The sequence below is a fragment of the Rhinolophus hipposideros genome, assembly GCF_964194185.1.
Source record: "Rhinolophus hipposideros genome assembly, chromosome: X".
Classification (NCBI taxonomy): Eukaryota; Metazoa; Chordata; class Mammalia; order Chiroptera; family Rhinolophidae; genus Rhinolophus; species Rhinolophus hipposideros.
In genome coordinates, this window is record NC_138046.1 from 89202734 (window position 1) to 89219853 (window position 17120).

At 40.2% G+C, this 17120-nt stretch overlaps 1 protein-coding gene across 2 annotated transcripts; it reads right to left on the reverse strand.

Annotated features, from left to right (window-relative positions):
- Positions 1 to 261: 261 nt before the first annotated feature.
- Positions 262 to 16147, reverse strand: RGN (regucalcin). Of its 2 annotated transcripts, none has more exons than XM_081042432.1 (7): positions 15902 to 16147; positions 14259 to 14438; positions 12073 to 12255; positions 5506 to 5721; positions 3826 to 3957; positions 3313 to 3467; positions 262 to 1920 (listed from the first exon to the last, which is right to left on the reverse strand). In XM_081042432.1, exons 2-7 carry the CDS (start codon positions 14425 to 14427, stop codon positions 1870 to 1872), a joined length of 906 nt encoding a protein of 301 aa, XP_080898558.1. In that variant the 5' UTR covers positions 14428 to 14438; positions 15902 to 16147; the 3' UTR covers positions 262 to 1869. The 2 variants fall into 2 exon arrangements, with proteins under 2 accessions (XP_080898558.1, XP_080898557.1); XM_081042431.1 differs by having other exon boundaries at positions 15885 to 16147.
- Positions 16148 to 17120: the final 973 nt, after the last annotated feature.

Sequence of the window (17120 nt, forward strand, 5' to 3'; positions counted from 1 at the left end):
TAATAATAATAATAATAATAATAATAAACCTCTCAGCAAACTAGACTAGAGGAGAACACTCTCAACCTGAGGAAAGGTATCTACAAAAAAAAAATAGTCACCCTACAGCTAACATCATATTTAATATAGAATGACTGCATGCTTTTCTTCTAAGATTGTGAACAAGGAAAGGATGTCCACTCTTCCATTCCTATTCAACATAGTACTGACAGTCTTCGTCAGTGCAATAAGGCAAGAAAAAGAAATAAAAATATATATATTGGAAAGAAAGAAATAAAACGTCTTTATTCACAGAAGACATGACTATACATCCAAAGAATCCCAGAGAAGCTACAGAAATACTCTTGGAACTAATAAGTGAGTTTAACAACGTCATCAGGTACCAGGTCAACCTACAAACACCAAACATACTTTCATAAATAAGCAATGAACAACTGGAAACAAAAAATTAAAATAATAGTAGACAACAGCTTCAGAAAATGAAATACTTGGATAAAATCTAACAAAACACGTACAAGATCTATACACTGAAAACAACAAAATGCTGATGAAAGAAATTGAAGAATGTATGTAAACTATAATTGAAAAAAAAAAGAAATCAAAGAAGACTGAAATAATTGGAAAGACATGCTGTACGCATGGATTAGAAGACTCAAAATAATAAAGATGCCAATTCTCTCCAAATTTTTCTGCAGATTTAAAGCAATTCCAATTAAAATCGCTGCAGGATTTTCTGTAGATATAGTCAAGCTGATTCTAAAATTTATATGGAAGGCCAAAGGAACTAAAACAGCTAAAACAATTTTGAAAAAGGACAAATAAAGGAGAAATCATACTACCCAATTTTAAAGACTAACTTATAGTGATAGAAATCAGATCAGTGGTTTCCTGGGGATGGGGACAAGCGCACAGACGGAACCAAAGGAAAGAATTCCAAAGGGATACAGGGAAAGTCTTGGGGTAGTGGATGAATTCATGATATTGCTTTGTGGTGTTGGTTTCATTGATGTATGTATATATATACATATATATGTCATAATGTATATATATCAAACTTATCAAATTGTATACTTTAAATATGTGTAGGTCAATTATAACTGAATAAAGCTTTTCTAAAAAAAATTATTTCCAAGGTGATATATTTTACATCTATTAGGTAGGTGGCATTTGGAACCATGGATTTTGCCTGAGTGTTTAATTCTTATCCTCTAGCACTATTTTAGTTTGTAAAATAATATATAGGAAGAGTAATATGAAGGTAGGTTAGCATTGTAGCATATTTTATAAGATGATGATGAAAACAAAAAGGAACATAATTGTAATAAGTCATTACCATATTATTATTTATTCGTTTTTTGAAGTTTTAGGTATAATAACTAGAATGCAGAATAAAGAACAGATAGAGTCCCTTCATTCCCCCACCCACCAGCAATTTTCAAAGAATCAAGAGGCTGGTTGACAGTTGAACAGTTCTTGACATTTCTATAGTACCTTTGCAAAATGCCAGTTTTTTTTTTTTAAAATCAAAGGTTATTGGGTGAATTAAAGGGGTGACAATTGTTAGTAAAGTTACATAGGTTTCAGGTGTACAATTCTGTATTACATCATCTATAAATCTAATTGTATGTTCACCACCCACAGTCAGTTCTCCTTCCATCACCATATATTTATGTAAAATGTCTTACGGTGTGTTATCAAACCCAAATGTCACCCCTTGTTAAAAATCTCCACTTTTAAAAAATTGTAAATAAACATTTAACCCTGTTATAATATCATTGCCTCCGTTTTTTGTAACTAGATTGAAATTTCAGCTCCAGAATTTTCTAGTTGTCTTCAAAGTTTCCTCTAGTAGGAATGAAGGCCTGTCACTTATCCTGCATAAGGATAGGGAGGAATTCCTTTGACTCCCAGGCCAGTTATCTGTTAAAAAAAGAAAAGAGAAATTGAAAAAAAACGTAATTCACAAGTATTCTTCAAAAGCATTTTTATGATTCATATCATACATTTAGCCACCTATTATTCTTGTTTTATTTCCTATCATAAAAAGGAATTACTTGGGGCAGACAGTTAGCTCAGTTGGTTAGAACGCGGTGCTCTTACAACAAGGTTGCCTGTTCAATCCCCACACGGGCCACTGTGAGCTGCGCCCTCCACAACTAGATTGAAACAACTACTTGACTTGGAGCTGATGGGTCCTGGAAAAACACACTTAAAATTAAAAAAATTTTTTTAAAGTTTTTTAAAAAAGGAATCACTTGATTAGGTACTCATGGTCTAACAATTTTTCATATAGATAATAATAACTAGTAATTATAACTAACTTGGATTTAAAACTGAATTTATTTCTATCATCTCCCTAGCTGTTAAGAAAGGTGTTTGAGCCAGATGATTTCTACGTTTCTTTTCAGCTCAAAAGGTCTATAATTTTGGGAAGGCCCGGTGGCTCAGGCGGTTGGAGCTCCATGCTCCTAACTCCGTAAGGCTGTTGGTTCGATTCCCACATGGGCCAGTGGGCTCTCAACAACAAGGTTGCCGGTTCAACTCCTCGAGTCCTGCAAGGGATGGTGGGCTGCGCCCCCTGCAACTAGAAAACAGCAACTGGACCTGGAGCTGAGCTGCGCCCTCCATAGCTAAGACTGAAAGGACAACTTGACTTGGAAAAAAGGCCTGGAGGTACACACTGTTCCCCAATAAAGTCCTGTTCCCCTTCCCCAATAAAATCTTTTAAAAAAAAAAGTCTATAATTTTTACTAGTTTTTTTTTTTTTAAAGATTTTATTGGGGAAGGGGAACAGGACTTTATTGGGGAACAGTGTGTACTTCCAGGACTTTTCCAAGTCAAGTTGTTGTCTTTTCAATCTTAGTTGTGGAGGGCGCAGCTCAGCTCCAGGTCCAGTTGCCATTACTAGTTGCAGGGGGCGCAGCCCACCATCCCTTGCGGGAGTCGAGGAATCGAACCGGCACCCTTGTGGTTGAGAGCCCACTGGCCCATGTGGGAATCGAACCGGCAGCCTTCGGAGTTAGGAGCACGGAGCTGCAACTGCCTGAGCCACCGGGCCAGCCCACTAGTGTTTGTTTTGTTGCAAAAAAGTTAAACACTTGAAAATATTCTTGTGATATCAAAACAATTGTCCTGGACTTCAGATGACTTCTAGGCTAGAAAATCTAAAGAAAACATTTTAAAGCTTAGCATAGTGAGCTTAAAATGCTAAATGGAATTACATTTTGAAAGTATGAAAAAGCACTGATCACTCAGTTACTTAACCGAGGATCTCCCACATCACCCATAAAAGAAAAGAAATAGCTAGATCACCTTGAAAATTCCACCAACTTCAGGTTGCCGCAAAAGACCCTCAGGGTCTATTCCATCTCGGGCACAGGTCACATACATTTCAGAGTAATCCTTCCCTCCAAAGCAGCATGAGGTTGTTTTATCAACAGGCAACTTCACAGTTTGGAGTCTTTTCCCTAGATCACCAAATATTTTATTTAGTGTTTATATCTAGCAAATTTCCAACCTGCGAAAGCTTTCAGGACCCTTTGCAGAGTAACAGGGAAGTTCAAAAAAGATGCTGGTCAGACTTCAATCATGTATTAAACCTACCTTCCCTGACAATTTATTTATTTTGAGCAAAAAGGCTTACCTCCACAGGAAAAGAAGTTCTGACTATAAATTTGGGGCGATGTTTCTGGCCTTTATTTCCAAAATCATCTAATTGAGGCCTTTGAATATATCGCTAACTTATTAGTAATGAAGTTTCTCCAGTCCCCAGTGTCTGGTGTTTTGTAGATATGGCAGGGATTTTCCATTGTGCTGTGGGCCTACCTGTCTCAGGATCTAAACGAATCACTCTTCCTCCATTGTAACAGGCCACCCAGAGTTTCCCCTCAGCATCGATACACATTCCGTCTGGGATTTGTTCTTTCTTCTCCAGCTTGTAAACACTTCTGCGGTTGGCTATGGTTAAAACAAACACACACACACACACACACCAAAACAACACTGATCACTTCTGCTTATCCAGGGTCTGGCCTGTGAGCACCACAGACGGGATGGTTCAGAAGGATTCTTAACTCTGAACAATGTCCAGAAACAGGAGTGGGCACCCCTCAACAAAAGATTTTTACCACATGCTTTGGGGTGGATTCACTTCCTTTAGTTTGGGTACAGACATGTCTGTCTAAGGTTTCAGAGAAGAGAAAAAAGAAAGCAAACTTCTTAATAAAATACCACTAGATCTTTTTGAGGCTGAACTGAACTAAAGCCTTGCATGCCCACCTCAGATACACGTCAGTCTTGGCCATTTTACTTACAAAAATGCCTACTTTGATTAACTTCAAGATCTATAAGGCAACTTAGTGGTGCCATGTGAACAATTCATGCATAAAAACTAGTAAGATATATGAGTTCTGTTTTTGCCGAACTAAATGCTCCCAAATCACCTTATCAAAAGTAAATCAGGGCATCACTTCATAAATTAGATAAATGTCTAACCACTATGCTGTACACCTGAAACTAAATATAACAAAATATAAAATAATATTGAATGTCAACTATAATTGAAAAAAAATCAGTATATAAAAAAGTAAATATTAGAAGAGTTTCTTTCTGAAGGGGGGGGGTATTCTGAATCCAACTGGCTGGCCTTAAAGGGGGGAATCATAGTATACAAAAAACAAGTATCAAAATCCAGAGGAATTTTACACTACGAAATCCCAATCAACAGTAATTGAATTGAGGTATGATGGAAAAAATGTTAAAACCATGATAAGTAAAATGGGTAAACACAGTCATAAAAAAGAGCACTACATATTTCAAAACAAAAGATTTCTACTGTAGTGTTTTGCCTCTGATTAAATCTACACAAGAGTCTTGTAATTTTTTTCAAGTCACTTTTTTTCAAGTCTTTTTTATTGGTTTTGCTCTTGTGGTTTGGCTCCTTTCATGAAACAGTTCACCCTTCTAACTTCTTCTCAATAATTCCTTCCCTCCCACTTTCCAACTATGGCTCATTTAGAGCCCATTTATGGAGTTGAACAATCTGTAACTTTTTTTTTCTTTTCCATTTTGAGAGGTTGTTAATTTGCCTCTGAGAACTTAACTACAGTTAACTAAAGTACAAATATGAAATATCAACCCCAAACTCTAATTTTCTATTCTTTGATCCCATCTCGCTGTATATTATTTGCCTTTAGGTACTTCCTGGTAGAATAGGATCCATTTTACAGTGAGTCTCTTTCTAGTGGTGTGGCAAGAAAGAGGACTAAGGATCTACCCATGTTATGCCAACCATGGCCCCATTTAGTTGTGTTGAGAGCCATGTCATGACTGGCAGCAGAGTCAAGTCTACGTAATTGTTACTATACTGGGAGAATAACATTGGACAGCTCTCTATTTGACAAAGCAAGGACCTTTTCACATGGTTGAGGGAGAGGCAGCTTACTAATGACATATATATGAAAAAAATATGAGCAGTGTTAAGAAAAATAATGAAAAAGTACATACAGATCTTTCCTGTCGGCAGGTCATAGTCAAAGGCATCCACAGAGTAGGACAGGCTGTCGATGTAATAGAAGATTTTGTGGTCCAGGGACCAATCCAAACCATTGGAAATGTCCACCTGGTCAAAGTACTTTTCCACATGGTGGTCAGGAAAGAGGGAGTACAAGGACCCTTGGTGCCGCTCCAGAACTGCTGGGGCTGTTTCCTCAGCCATGGTACCTATAAAAACCGAAGACCACTGAGCCCAGACCCACAGCATCTTGCCCATGGGTGACACTATCTTGTCTCACCAGGGTTCCTTCCTGTGATTAAATCAAGGAATTTATACAATTCCAGTCTGGGTCGTATATTTTTTTAGATGACAACTATCTTGTTTATAATGCAAGTTAAAATCACTAGAGAGGTTCTAGTTCCAGATAAGGAATACGTCTGCACCAACCTCATTTTCTCCCACTGAACACAACTATATGACCTGGAAAAAATTCATGGCTATTTGAGAACTCTGAAAAGTAAATATCAGGCAGCTCAGGGAAGAATACAAGAATTCGAAGTACCATCTAATTGGTGGCGAGTTCTCCATTTTATCCCCAGTATGTCCCAGCCTGAACTCAATAGAGATGAAACTTGGAAGTGAGCACTATGGCACAGACAGACAGAGATCCAAGAAAAACCCTCTAGATCTGGCTCAAGGAGTAGAAAAGAAAACTCCGGAGGCTCAGAGAGAGTGGAAGAAATCCCCTGGATATTTTACACTCTTTTCTCTACATTCTTTCATGCACCAGGCCCCAGGCAATTTTATAGCAACAGCAGAGAGTTGGCCAGGAACAGGAAACTACAGGAATCAAAACTCTGAGTGAAGGGGACATTTCTCTCTATTTGGTGAAGCTACATCCCCAAAAGGGCAGAGCCAAACACTTTTGCTTTTATTCTCTCTTTCTCTCTCTCTCTCTGTCTCTCTTTCTCCTGTCATTTGGCCCTTGAGGCAGCACAATCATAGAGATGGGTGATTTCTGGCTGGAAGAATGAAAGGAGAGCTCCAGGAAGCTAGAAAGTACCTGGAGATAGTAAAGAGGAATGTTGCTCAGGAATGTAAGCCCATACAGCTGAATATGACATACTGGGCTCATCTTCTACTTGTACATGCACGGATCTGATTCTAATTAGAATACCAAAGACTGAAAATGGAGCTGTGGATAGAACTCCTTTTAAGTCTCAGACTGACCACCAAGTGGCAGGCATGTGGGACAGATAATAATGACACCTAATAGAAGGCAGGTTTGAACTTGTGGTCTGAACTGAAACATACAGATTACTTACTAAAACAAATATATAAACATTCTCCATAGGATTTAAACAAGACCGAGGGTCTCATAACACAATAGTCACAATGTCCAGTATACCATCCAAAATTACTTGGCAACACAAGAAGCATGAAAATCTCAACTTGTACAGGAAAAAATGCAACAGAAGCAGAAAACAAGATGGCACAGATGTTGGAATTATTTGACAAAGACTAAAGAAGGTTTTATTAAAAAATGCTCAAATGAGCAATTTGTAAACAGTCTTGAAACAAAACTCAAAATAGGAAATATTGGCAAAGAAGTAGAAGACATAAAGAATAACCAAATGAAAAAATCTAGAAGTGAAAAATAAAATAACTGAAATAAAAAATAACTCACTGGATATACCCAATAGCAGAAAAGAGATGATAGAGGAAAGAGTCAGTGTATCTGATGGTGGATCAATAGAAATTATCCAATCTGAAAAACACAGAGAAAAAAAGATCGCAAAACCAAACCAAACCAAAACAAAACAAGAACAACAAAAGGGCGAACATATGTGTCAATGGATTCCTAGAGAAGAGGACAAAGAATAAAGATCCAAAAAATATTTGAAGAAGTAATGGGTCAAAACTCCCCAAGTTTGCTGAAAAGCACAAAACTATAGATCCAAGAAGCTGAACAAACCCAAAGCAGGGTAACCCAACAATACCTATACCCAGATATGTCATAATCAAACTTATGAAAACTAAAGTCAAATAGAAATCCTTGGGAGCAATGGAAGAAAAATGACATTTTACATATAGGAGAATAATGATTTCAGTGACAATCGATTTTTTCATGAGCAACCACGGAGGTCAGAAGGAAGTGACACATTTTTAATTTGCTGAAAGAAAAAAATGTAAACCTAGAAGTCTATATTTAGTGAAAATATGCTTCAAGTAAGAGGGTGAAATAAAGACATTCTCAAATGAAGTAAAACTAACAGAATTCATAGCCAGCAGACCTGCTCTAAAGAACTGCTAAAGAAAGTTCTTTAGACAGATAGGAAATGATGCTAAAAGGAAGCTTGGAACATAAAGAATGAAAGAAGAGCAATAGAAATAGTAAATATATGAAAAAAAAATATAACAGACTATTCTTCTCCTCTTTAGTTCTTTAAAATATTTCTGATGGTTGAAAGCAAAAATTACATTTTCTGATGGGGTTTTCAATGTTTGTGTATAAAGACAACTATAGCATAAAGAGGTGATTACCAATGTGATAAAATATTGGTTCTAGATAGACTGTGAAAAGTTAACTATATATTTTGCAATCCCTTCAGCAACCTTTTAAAAACTATCCAAAGAGACATAGTGAAAAATCACAATAAAGAAATTAAAATTGGATCCTGAAAAGTGTTCAAATGACCCAAAAGAAGGCAGGAAAGCGGAAACAAAAGAACAAAAAAATACAGAGGGAAAGAAGAGAAAATAAATAATAAAATGGTAGATCTAAGTTAAAGTATATCAATAATTACATTAAATAATCTAAACACATCAATTAAGACAGAGATTGTCAACAGGAATTTAAAAAAATCCAACTATATGCGGTCCACAAGAAACTCACTTCAAATATAATGATATAGGTAGCTTAAACATAACAGGATGGGAAAAGATACACCATGCAGACACTAATCAAAAGAAAACTGGAGAGGCTATGCTAATATCAGACAAAATATACTTGGAGCAAAGAAAATTACCAGGGCTAAATATGGGTACTGCATATTGAAAATGGTCAGTTCACTAAGGAGACATAGTAATCCTAAATGTGTATGTGCATCACAACAGAGCTTCCAAATACACAAAGCAGAAGTCTGAATTGAAAGGAGAAATCGACAAATCCACAATAGTAGTTGGAGATGTTGGCATCCCTCTCTCAGTAATAAATACAAGTAGATAGAGAATCAGCAAAGAAATACAACTGAACAGAATTCACCAACTGGTCACTAAGTGACATTTACAGAAATCCACTCAAAAACAGTAGAATACGCATTCTTCTCAAGTGCACACGAGATATTTACTTATAGAGACTTGAGTGTGTGATCTCAGGGGACAGAGAAGAATTTGACTGTAAGAAGAAACTGGAAAGCTCACTTACTTTTACTGAGCTCCATCTGAAAGAAGAGAAAATGGAGTAAAACCGGGAAGCCTGAATAGCAAGCAAGACAGGATAGATTCTCTGTCCTGAAGAAAAGAATGCCCAGGTGGCAGTTTCCTGCTATAAGGCAGTTAGATTTGTTGCATTACTATTCCTCTCCACTATGTGCCTCACAGAAAAAGATGCCTGGAACATGAGGGTAACCCCCTGTTGCTTGGAAAGGCTCTTCCTTAGTGGGAAAGAACAACCTGGAACCCTGGATTATGCATCATTATCCAGCAGTGAGCACAGACAGGTCAGACAGACCTTGGGTGTGGTGATACCCTCCAGGGTACTGCCTACCACCTTGAAACTCCATCTAGACTGTCAGATGACCCCACCCTTTTCTGGTCCAGGGACACCTCTTAGCACCTGCTGAAAGCTACGAACTCTCTCTAGAAAAGGGTTCTCGGGTGCTTCTGGCAGATGCACACAACCAGTATGTATACTTGAGATGACACCTACAATTTTAAGGGGTCTCCTGAGGGCACAGGTTACCCTCAGGAGGCCCAGGCTAAGAACTCAGGCCTCTGAGGACATCTTTATTTTGTCTCCCAAAAGGCCACAGAACTGTAAACTTCTAGCCATAAGGGAGAGAGAAAATCAATTTCAGCAGGAGGTAAAGTATCCAATCATATTTCTTTATCCTGCAGAAATTACTGGCAGAAGGGCTACCAACAAACTTCAATCTTTAATCTTTCAACCCATCTTGGACTAGATCTGGGGTTGTGTCAAGTCCAAGAAGATTGGGAGCAACCCACAACTAGCTGATCAGATCTCACCTACTTTTCATGTTAAAAGTGAATGGAGTCAGGACAGCATGGCTGAAAATAGGAGGGGGCAATATGAAGAGGTGGAAACAGCATGGATTTAGAATTAACTTTGGCTAATTTACAGGGTTGTTATTATGGGAGCTAAATGAGAAATAGGTGTGAAATGCATTCTTTAAATTCAAACTGTAGTTAGAATTCATTTAAAGCTGTATGTAAGTCATTCTGCCAACATCACAGCCAAGATTGGTTCCAGCGAGAATCATCAAAGAATGTAAAATGTAAATGAGAGATTTTGATGAGGACCAGGATATTTGCTTGGACTTAAAGTATCTCCTCATGTCGTAGCCTGCACCAAGATGGCCCCTAATGCCTCCTAGTATTCGCACCCTTGTACAGTTCCCTCCACCATTGCCTTTGTGACCAACAGCACATGGCAGAAGTGATGTTATGCCATTTCTGGGACTAGTTAGACTGCAATTTCATGACCTAACTTTGAACTAGAACCATCCAGCTGAGCCACACCCAGATTCTTGGCCTTCAGAAATGATGTGAGATAATAAATGTTTGTTATTTTAAGTCACTAAATGTGAGGGTAATTTGTTACACAGCAATAGATAATTAACAAACCCCACAAAATTGAAAATAAAAAATAATAACTATGCAGTGGAGAAATCTGAGAAGGCCTTGATTGGGTGATCAAAACTAACATCAACCAATGAGGGACAGACAGTATCTAGATGGGATACCCTGAGAAGGCCCAAACATCTCCTATGCAGTATTCTAGCCATGAATGTATAGCATTACTCTAACCATAAGGAAACATTAGACAAATACAAAAACATGAGGGATATGAGGAATGTGCCGTTGAAAAAGGGGAGAGTGGGCGGGCCTGGTGGCTCAGGTGGTTGGTGCTCCTAAGCTGAGGCCACTGGTTCGATTCCCACATGGACCAGTGAGTGGCGCCTACTACAGCTAAGATTGTAAACAACAGCTCTCCCTGGAGCTGGGCTGCTGTGAGCTGCTATGAGCCTGGGACAGACGACTGGTGATCAATTGCCTCAGCCGGGGGGGAGTGCAAGACTCATAATACCAGCATGGGCCAGGGAGCTGTGTCCTACACAACTAGACTGAGAAACAATGGCTTGAACCGGAGTTGGGGGTGGGGGAGGCAGAAGAAGGGGAGAAAACAAAGTTTAAAAAAGGAAATGGGGGGAGTTGGGTGGGACTTGTTCTTTAAAAATGTCGATATCATAAACAACAAAGAAAGGCTACATTCTGTTCCAGGTTAAAGAATATTAAAAGACATACCTAAATGCAATACGTGATCCTAGACTGGAGGGGAAAATGCTATAAAGGACAGTAAAAAATTAACCGAATGGTCAATTGACAAAATTGAAATATAGATAGTATATCATATAAGACTATTGTATCAATGTTAAACTTGATAACTACGGTGGTCATGTAAGAATATGTCATTTTTCGCTTGTCTTATTGGGGAGACCACTTCATGGACAGTGTAGGTGACCACTGCAGTGTGCACCTGAAGCTGAAGCTGAATAGTGATGGGTATCGACTGTGGTTTAATACATATCTATCTATCTATCTATCTATCTATCTATCTATCTATCTATCTATCTATCTATCCTTCTATCTATCATCTATATGTATGTATATAGTCACGGGATGTGCAGTACCGTGCAGGGAATGGGGTCAGTGGACCTGTGGCGGTATGTGCGATGTTGGAGGGATGGTAGATTGGGGCAGGAGGGTTGTCACTTTGTGAGGGGTGTAAATGTCTAACTATTACATTGTTTTGTACACCTGAAACTAATTAAAAAAAAGAATATGTCATTTTTCTGGGGAAATTCACATTGAAGTATTTTAGGAGTAAAGGCACATGATATATGCAACTTACTTTCAAATGATTCTGGAGAAAAATGTGTTTCTATAGATAGAGCAAGTGGAACAAAATGTTGACAATAAGTGAATTCAAGTAAAGGGTATACAGGTGTTGTTTGTATGATTCTTACTTTTTTCCTGTAAATTTGAAATTATTTCTAATTTAAACTTCAACAACTAACCCTCTGTATTTAAAACATATTTAAACCACAGAAGTACTATACAAATGTTAGTTTCTGTTAGAGACAGAAACTGAAAGGAATATCTATGAAGTTTTTCTCATGGGATTTTGTTTTTTAATGATACAAGTTATTTAAGTAATAATAAAAGAACCCCAAACCCATTATGAATAGCACTTTTACCACTAAAGCAGTAAGACTTTTATAAGCAATATAGTTTTGTCCCAAGCTCAGTAAGTAGGTGCTAAAGATAAACCATACCAGCAAAGTATCTCCCAGCGGGATCCACCTTCCCATCATTGAATCGATTGTTTTTCTTGTCTTTATCTACTGTGGCCAGGACAATGGCTGACTGATCTTCCCAGTTCAAAGCACAGAACTTTGTTCCAATTGTGGCAACATAGCCTCCCGACTGGCGGAGGGCCACAGAGCTGACTGGGGCATCTGCAAGAGGCAAAAGCAACATTCAGAATGCTGCAAGCAGTCCAGTGGCCCAGCAGCATGCTGCGACCATCATGCCACTTGGCCTCTCTAAGAGGATTACAGCTCTTTCGACAATGGGAGTGCTCTCTTCCTTCTGTTGAATAGTGAAGGCTATGTAACCGAGTAGATTTGTTGAGAATGAACTCCGTGTGCTGTTCTGGATAGCAAGGACAGAAAGGTGAATGAAACCCAATTCTTCTGGAAGCTCCCAGTCTAGTGAGAGAAGCAGAGAAATCAAACAACAGCAGCCACCACACATTGTGGCAGGCGTCGCGTCAAGTTCAGAGGAGGAGGTTTCTAACTGGGGAAGGGCGCACCAGAGCAGTTGTTACAGAACAACTGATGCTCAATTTGACAGATCTCCAGGAAATTCAGAGACAAACTTTGCTTAGTTCCAGCAACTAGGTTTTGCGACATCTTTCTCTCCCTCCAATACAGCTCTATCTTTTTAAAGGGGCCCTATTGAATTAGAAGTTAAATTCATTTAATTAAATAAAAATTTTAAATTTGTTTAAATTAAATGTTTTGTTTAATTAAAATATTTTATTTAACTTTTATTTAAATCTAATTCAATTTAAAATTGTTTAATTAAAATTGTTTTTCAAATCCTTTTTGGAAGTAGGCATTGTAAAAGTAATAAACATAAATGTAGCTACAGTGATAAAACACGTCTTCATTATATTCCTATATTTTATATGTATGTATGTATGTATGTATGTATGTATGTATGTATGTATTTATTTAGAGAATTTTTATAAGAGTTTATTTGAACCAAGCTGACGATATATGCTGGGGAGCAAGATCTAAAATGCTCCCTGTATTTTTAAATTTTAGGTTTTCTGGGTTTAATATTCTGTGTATAAGGAAACTTCCTTTTTTTTTTTAAGTGTAGATATTAATTACCATGGTGAGCAGTCACCAGAAACAAATTTATCAGAATTTATTTTGAAAACATTTCCTGAACACCTATTCAGTGCAAGGTGCTGAGTGCTCAGCTAAAAGTCCTCCCCAGAAGTTGAGCCACTGAGGGTCCCAGGGAATGTGCAGGACACTATTAGGAGAGTCACATTCTCATCAGGGATCCCAGCCTGTGGCTTGAGAGTTCTGTTAGCCTTCTAAGGTACTGCTCACAGCACAAGCCCCTTCCACATTTGGGGGCGGGGGTGCAGATTAGGGTAGGAATGTAGCCCTAACGTGTGTATGCTGGAAAAGAGACTAGGAAAGGCATGGGCCTCTCCCCCAACTCTGACCTCAGTGGTCACAGTCACTTTGCTTCCAGCCATAATCACACCCCTGAGTGAATTAAAAAGTTGTTACCTCTCATAAAAATAAAGTTTGATATCCCCAGTTCTGGGTTGAGAGTGAGGGTCCCAGTGCTTAGGAATTCCTGGTATTTCTTGCCATGATTACAACAATGAAAACAAGAAACTTCTTTCTCTATGGCCATCCCTTTGGGCCGCAGAATATCATAAAACCCCTCTGGAAATCACATGGCCATAAACAGAATCACACTCAAAAGCACTGGAAATTCTATTTCGTACACTGAACAGATAGTACTGGTTGATGCTTTATAAATCCAAAAGCTCTTCTATTCACATTCAAAGAAGGAATATACTTTTTTAAAAAAATTGAGCCCTTGGTCTGACCCAAGGTAGATACTGGGTCTCAAGCTTTCAGTGCTGTTATCTGAAGATGTTAAGGAAAGATTCTACAGTGCCTCCTTATCAGAGCAAAATGGGGAATGTTGCCCCTCCCCTGCAGAGGAAGAGACAAATATTGCCTATCTAGAATTCACTCCCGGGTCAAAGTGGGAGGACAGACAGCATGGCAATCCAAAACTTTTAAATAAGTCTATTCAACATGCTTTAACAAGGTCCTGTGGGAATGGCACCTTAGGTGGTCCCACCCCTCCCCAAGGAAAAGATGGCTGGCTCAGTAGGTCTGAGCCCGGCCTTCATCCTTACCCACAGTCACTTGCTGCACTTGCTGGCTGAGTGAATCCCACCGGCAAACCTTTTTTGCAGGAATATCTACGAAGAGCAGAGAGTTGGACGCTTCCTCCCACACTGGAGATTCACCTAACCGGCAGTTCCCTGGCAGGATACACTCAATCTTAATGGAAGACATTGTCATGGGGCAATCTACTGAGGGTGACAGAGACAAAAGGAAATGTCATCACATGGAGCAAATTCAGAACAACACCTAGGCCGAGACCCAGGTAAGAGCCCAATACAGATTGAGTTGTTTTTATTGGAACTGGAAAGGCTGATGCAGTTTCTCCAAATCAGAAAGAAATATGCGACGTAGCAGGAGGAGATGTACCTGAAAAGGAAGAGCTGATAGGCAATAACATGAGACATCTTCAATCAATTTACCAGGGCTTTTTAATCAAACTATCTTTTAAAAAGAGAGAGAGAGGAAAAAAATAGCAAAACAACAACAACAACAACAACAACAAAAGCAACACAACACTCCAACATCCACACCTTGGCGCTGGTGACCTCAGAGAACCAGCAGCTCAGCAGAGGCAAGGCTACTCTTTGTGCTAACACCCTAGTCCCCAAGGTGGGGCGGGGTGGGGAGGGGAGGCAACTCCCTCATTGGTGGCCCCTCTGGGAGTCTGCAGGTCACCTTCTCCTGCTGCCCTCCCAATCCGTTGTTGTTGATTCACTTCTCTGACCGCTCAAAGGCCAGAGCCTTTTTGCTCTGCATTTTTCTGGCTGTATTGTAAAAAAAAATACATTCATCAGTGATAATCCACTAAATTAGAACGAACACGCATTTTCAAATTCAGATAATGGAACGGGTGGAGGAAAGGACATCGTCTGGACACCCTTGTAGAACTGGCAGCCCCTTGGCTATTTCTTGCTGCCTAGGAAGGCACGGTGCCAACTTGGCAAGGTCTTGAACTTCACAGGCAGGAACATTCTATGCTGGGATTTTAGGCCAGAGACTGTGACCAGGAAACAAGAAGAAAATGAAAAATTATCAGAAAAGAAAAAACATTACCTCAGAAACCCATGTGGGAGAGGAAAAAGGGCAACTTTCAAGAGCCTTCTCTCTTTCCTAAGAGAGAGGCTTTCCCAAGAGGGGGGCATTTAGGCTGATGATGACCAAAATCACCTGAATTGTCATCTTTTCTCTCTGGCATCTATCTGCTTTGAAGTAAGTGATCCCACACATAGATGAGGAAGTTAATAATGGGAGGAAAAGGAAAACAATCTTTGGTTCAATATTTCCTCAATAAACTGACTTTCTTTTTTTTAAGAACACAGCTCAAATCGGCCTCAAATACCAACTGCCTGTGTGCCAGCATTTGCAATCTTCATTGACTGTTAAAAATTGGCACAGGCTCCAAAGGCCTGCATGTTATCAGTCTGCGATAAGGCCCAAGATCAGACGCGAGGCTTTTGCAATAGCAACTTTTAACCCCACGCTCGCTGCGTCGTGCAAGCCAGGGGCTGGCAAGTGTGCCCTTTCTGCCTGGGTTCCAGAGAGCGCAGCCCGACAGGGAGGGGTTCGTGGTCACAAACGGGTGGCCTGGCCGGGTGGTGGGGGGGAGGGGGGAGCGGGGACGTTGCGGCAGGTACCTGCTACAGCTGGGTACCTGTGCAGGCGAGGGGCCACTCCGCTAACTGGTAGCGCCGCTGCGGCCTCAGGCGACAGCGAGGCCCTCGGACGCTGCAGGTCGAGCCCGCCTGGTCTCCGGCGCGGGTGGGTAGGCGGATGGCAGTCGGTGTCCTTCCCGCTGTCCCTGATCGGAAGACCAGTCTGAGCAGGATTTGCTCGGCTGTCGCCAGACCTTTCCGGGGAGGGGGCAGGGTGGCAGGGCTGGTGACTTCTGGGTGGCTCAAAGGTCAGGCAGCGGAGCGGGAGGAGGTGAGGGGGACACTTAGGCTGGAGGTGGGGGATGTAACAGCTAAGCCCAACGCTGTCCTTGTCCTCCATCTCAGCTGGAAGAATCCTGCAAAGCCACCCGGATCCGGGGGGTTGGGGTCAAGGCTTAGAGACCAGTTAACCTAGGCTTTGCAGCTTGGACGGTTTGCTAGTTTCTCAAACAAAAGGTTACTAAAATGCTTAACCGAGAGAGAGGGTCGAGGGTCGGGTCAAATAAACAGATTAAAAAGGAAAGAACAAAGCTGTTAAATAAATCCTCTTTTCTTAGTGGAGAAGACTCTGATGGCTGGAGGCCAATTCTTGCAAAAACGTTTTTGGTGGGGAAAGGAAAGGCTTAATTTGACTCAGCTGCACATTCTCCATGGAGAGCCTCCACGTAGTCCTGGACCTGCCACCTCGCCATCCACACTTTCTCTAAATAACCCACAAATGGAAAATATTAAATTAAAGGAGGGAGGTTGACAGAATGGTGGTTGCCCCTGGGGAGTGGGAGCCAGGGATTAACTGTGAAGGGGAGTTAAGAGAATTTTCTGGCGGCGATGGAGCTGCTGGCTATCCTGCTGGAGCTTTGAGTTGCACAGGTGTGTGTCCTGTCAAGCACCATCCAGTGGGACACTTGAGATGTGTGCATTTTATTGAATGTACTAAATCCAAGTTCAGTATTCCTAATTATTTACGTCTCGCAATCCAGTGTCCCATTCCTTGCCATCTGCACTGTCCTAAAACCCCTTAGTACACTCAATTCACAACCACTGTGACATTCTAATTCTCTTTAATTCGTGAAGGAGGAAGGGCCAGAAACCAGCATCCAAAGGCACAGGCTCTAGGCAGGTAGGAGATGATTAGAACAAAGTTTAAGAGACTAAGTGGCACTTGTGGCCTCAATTATTTCCCCTTCGCCCTGGGGGGTACTTAAGACAACTACTCTC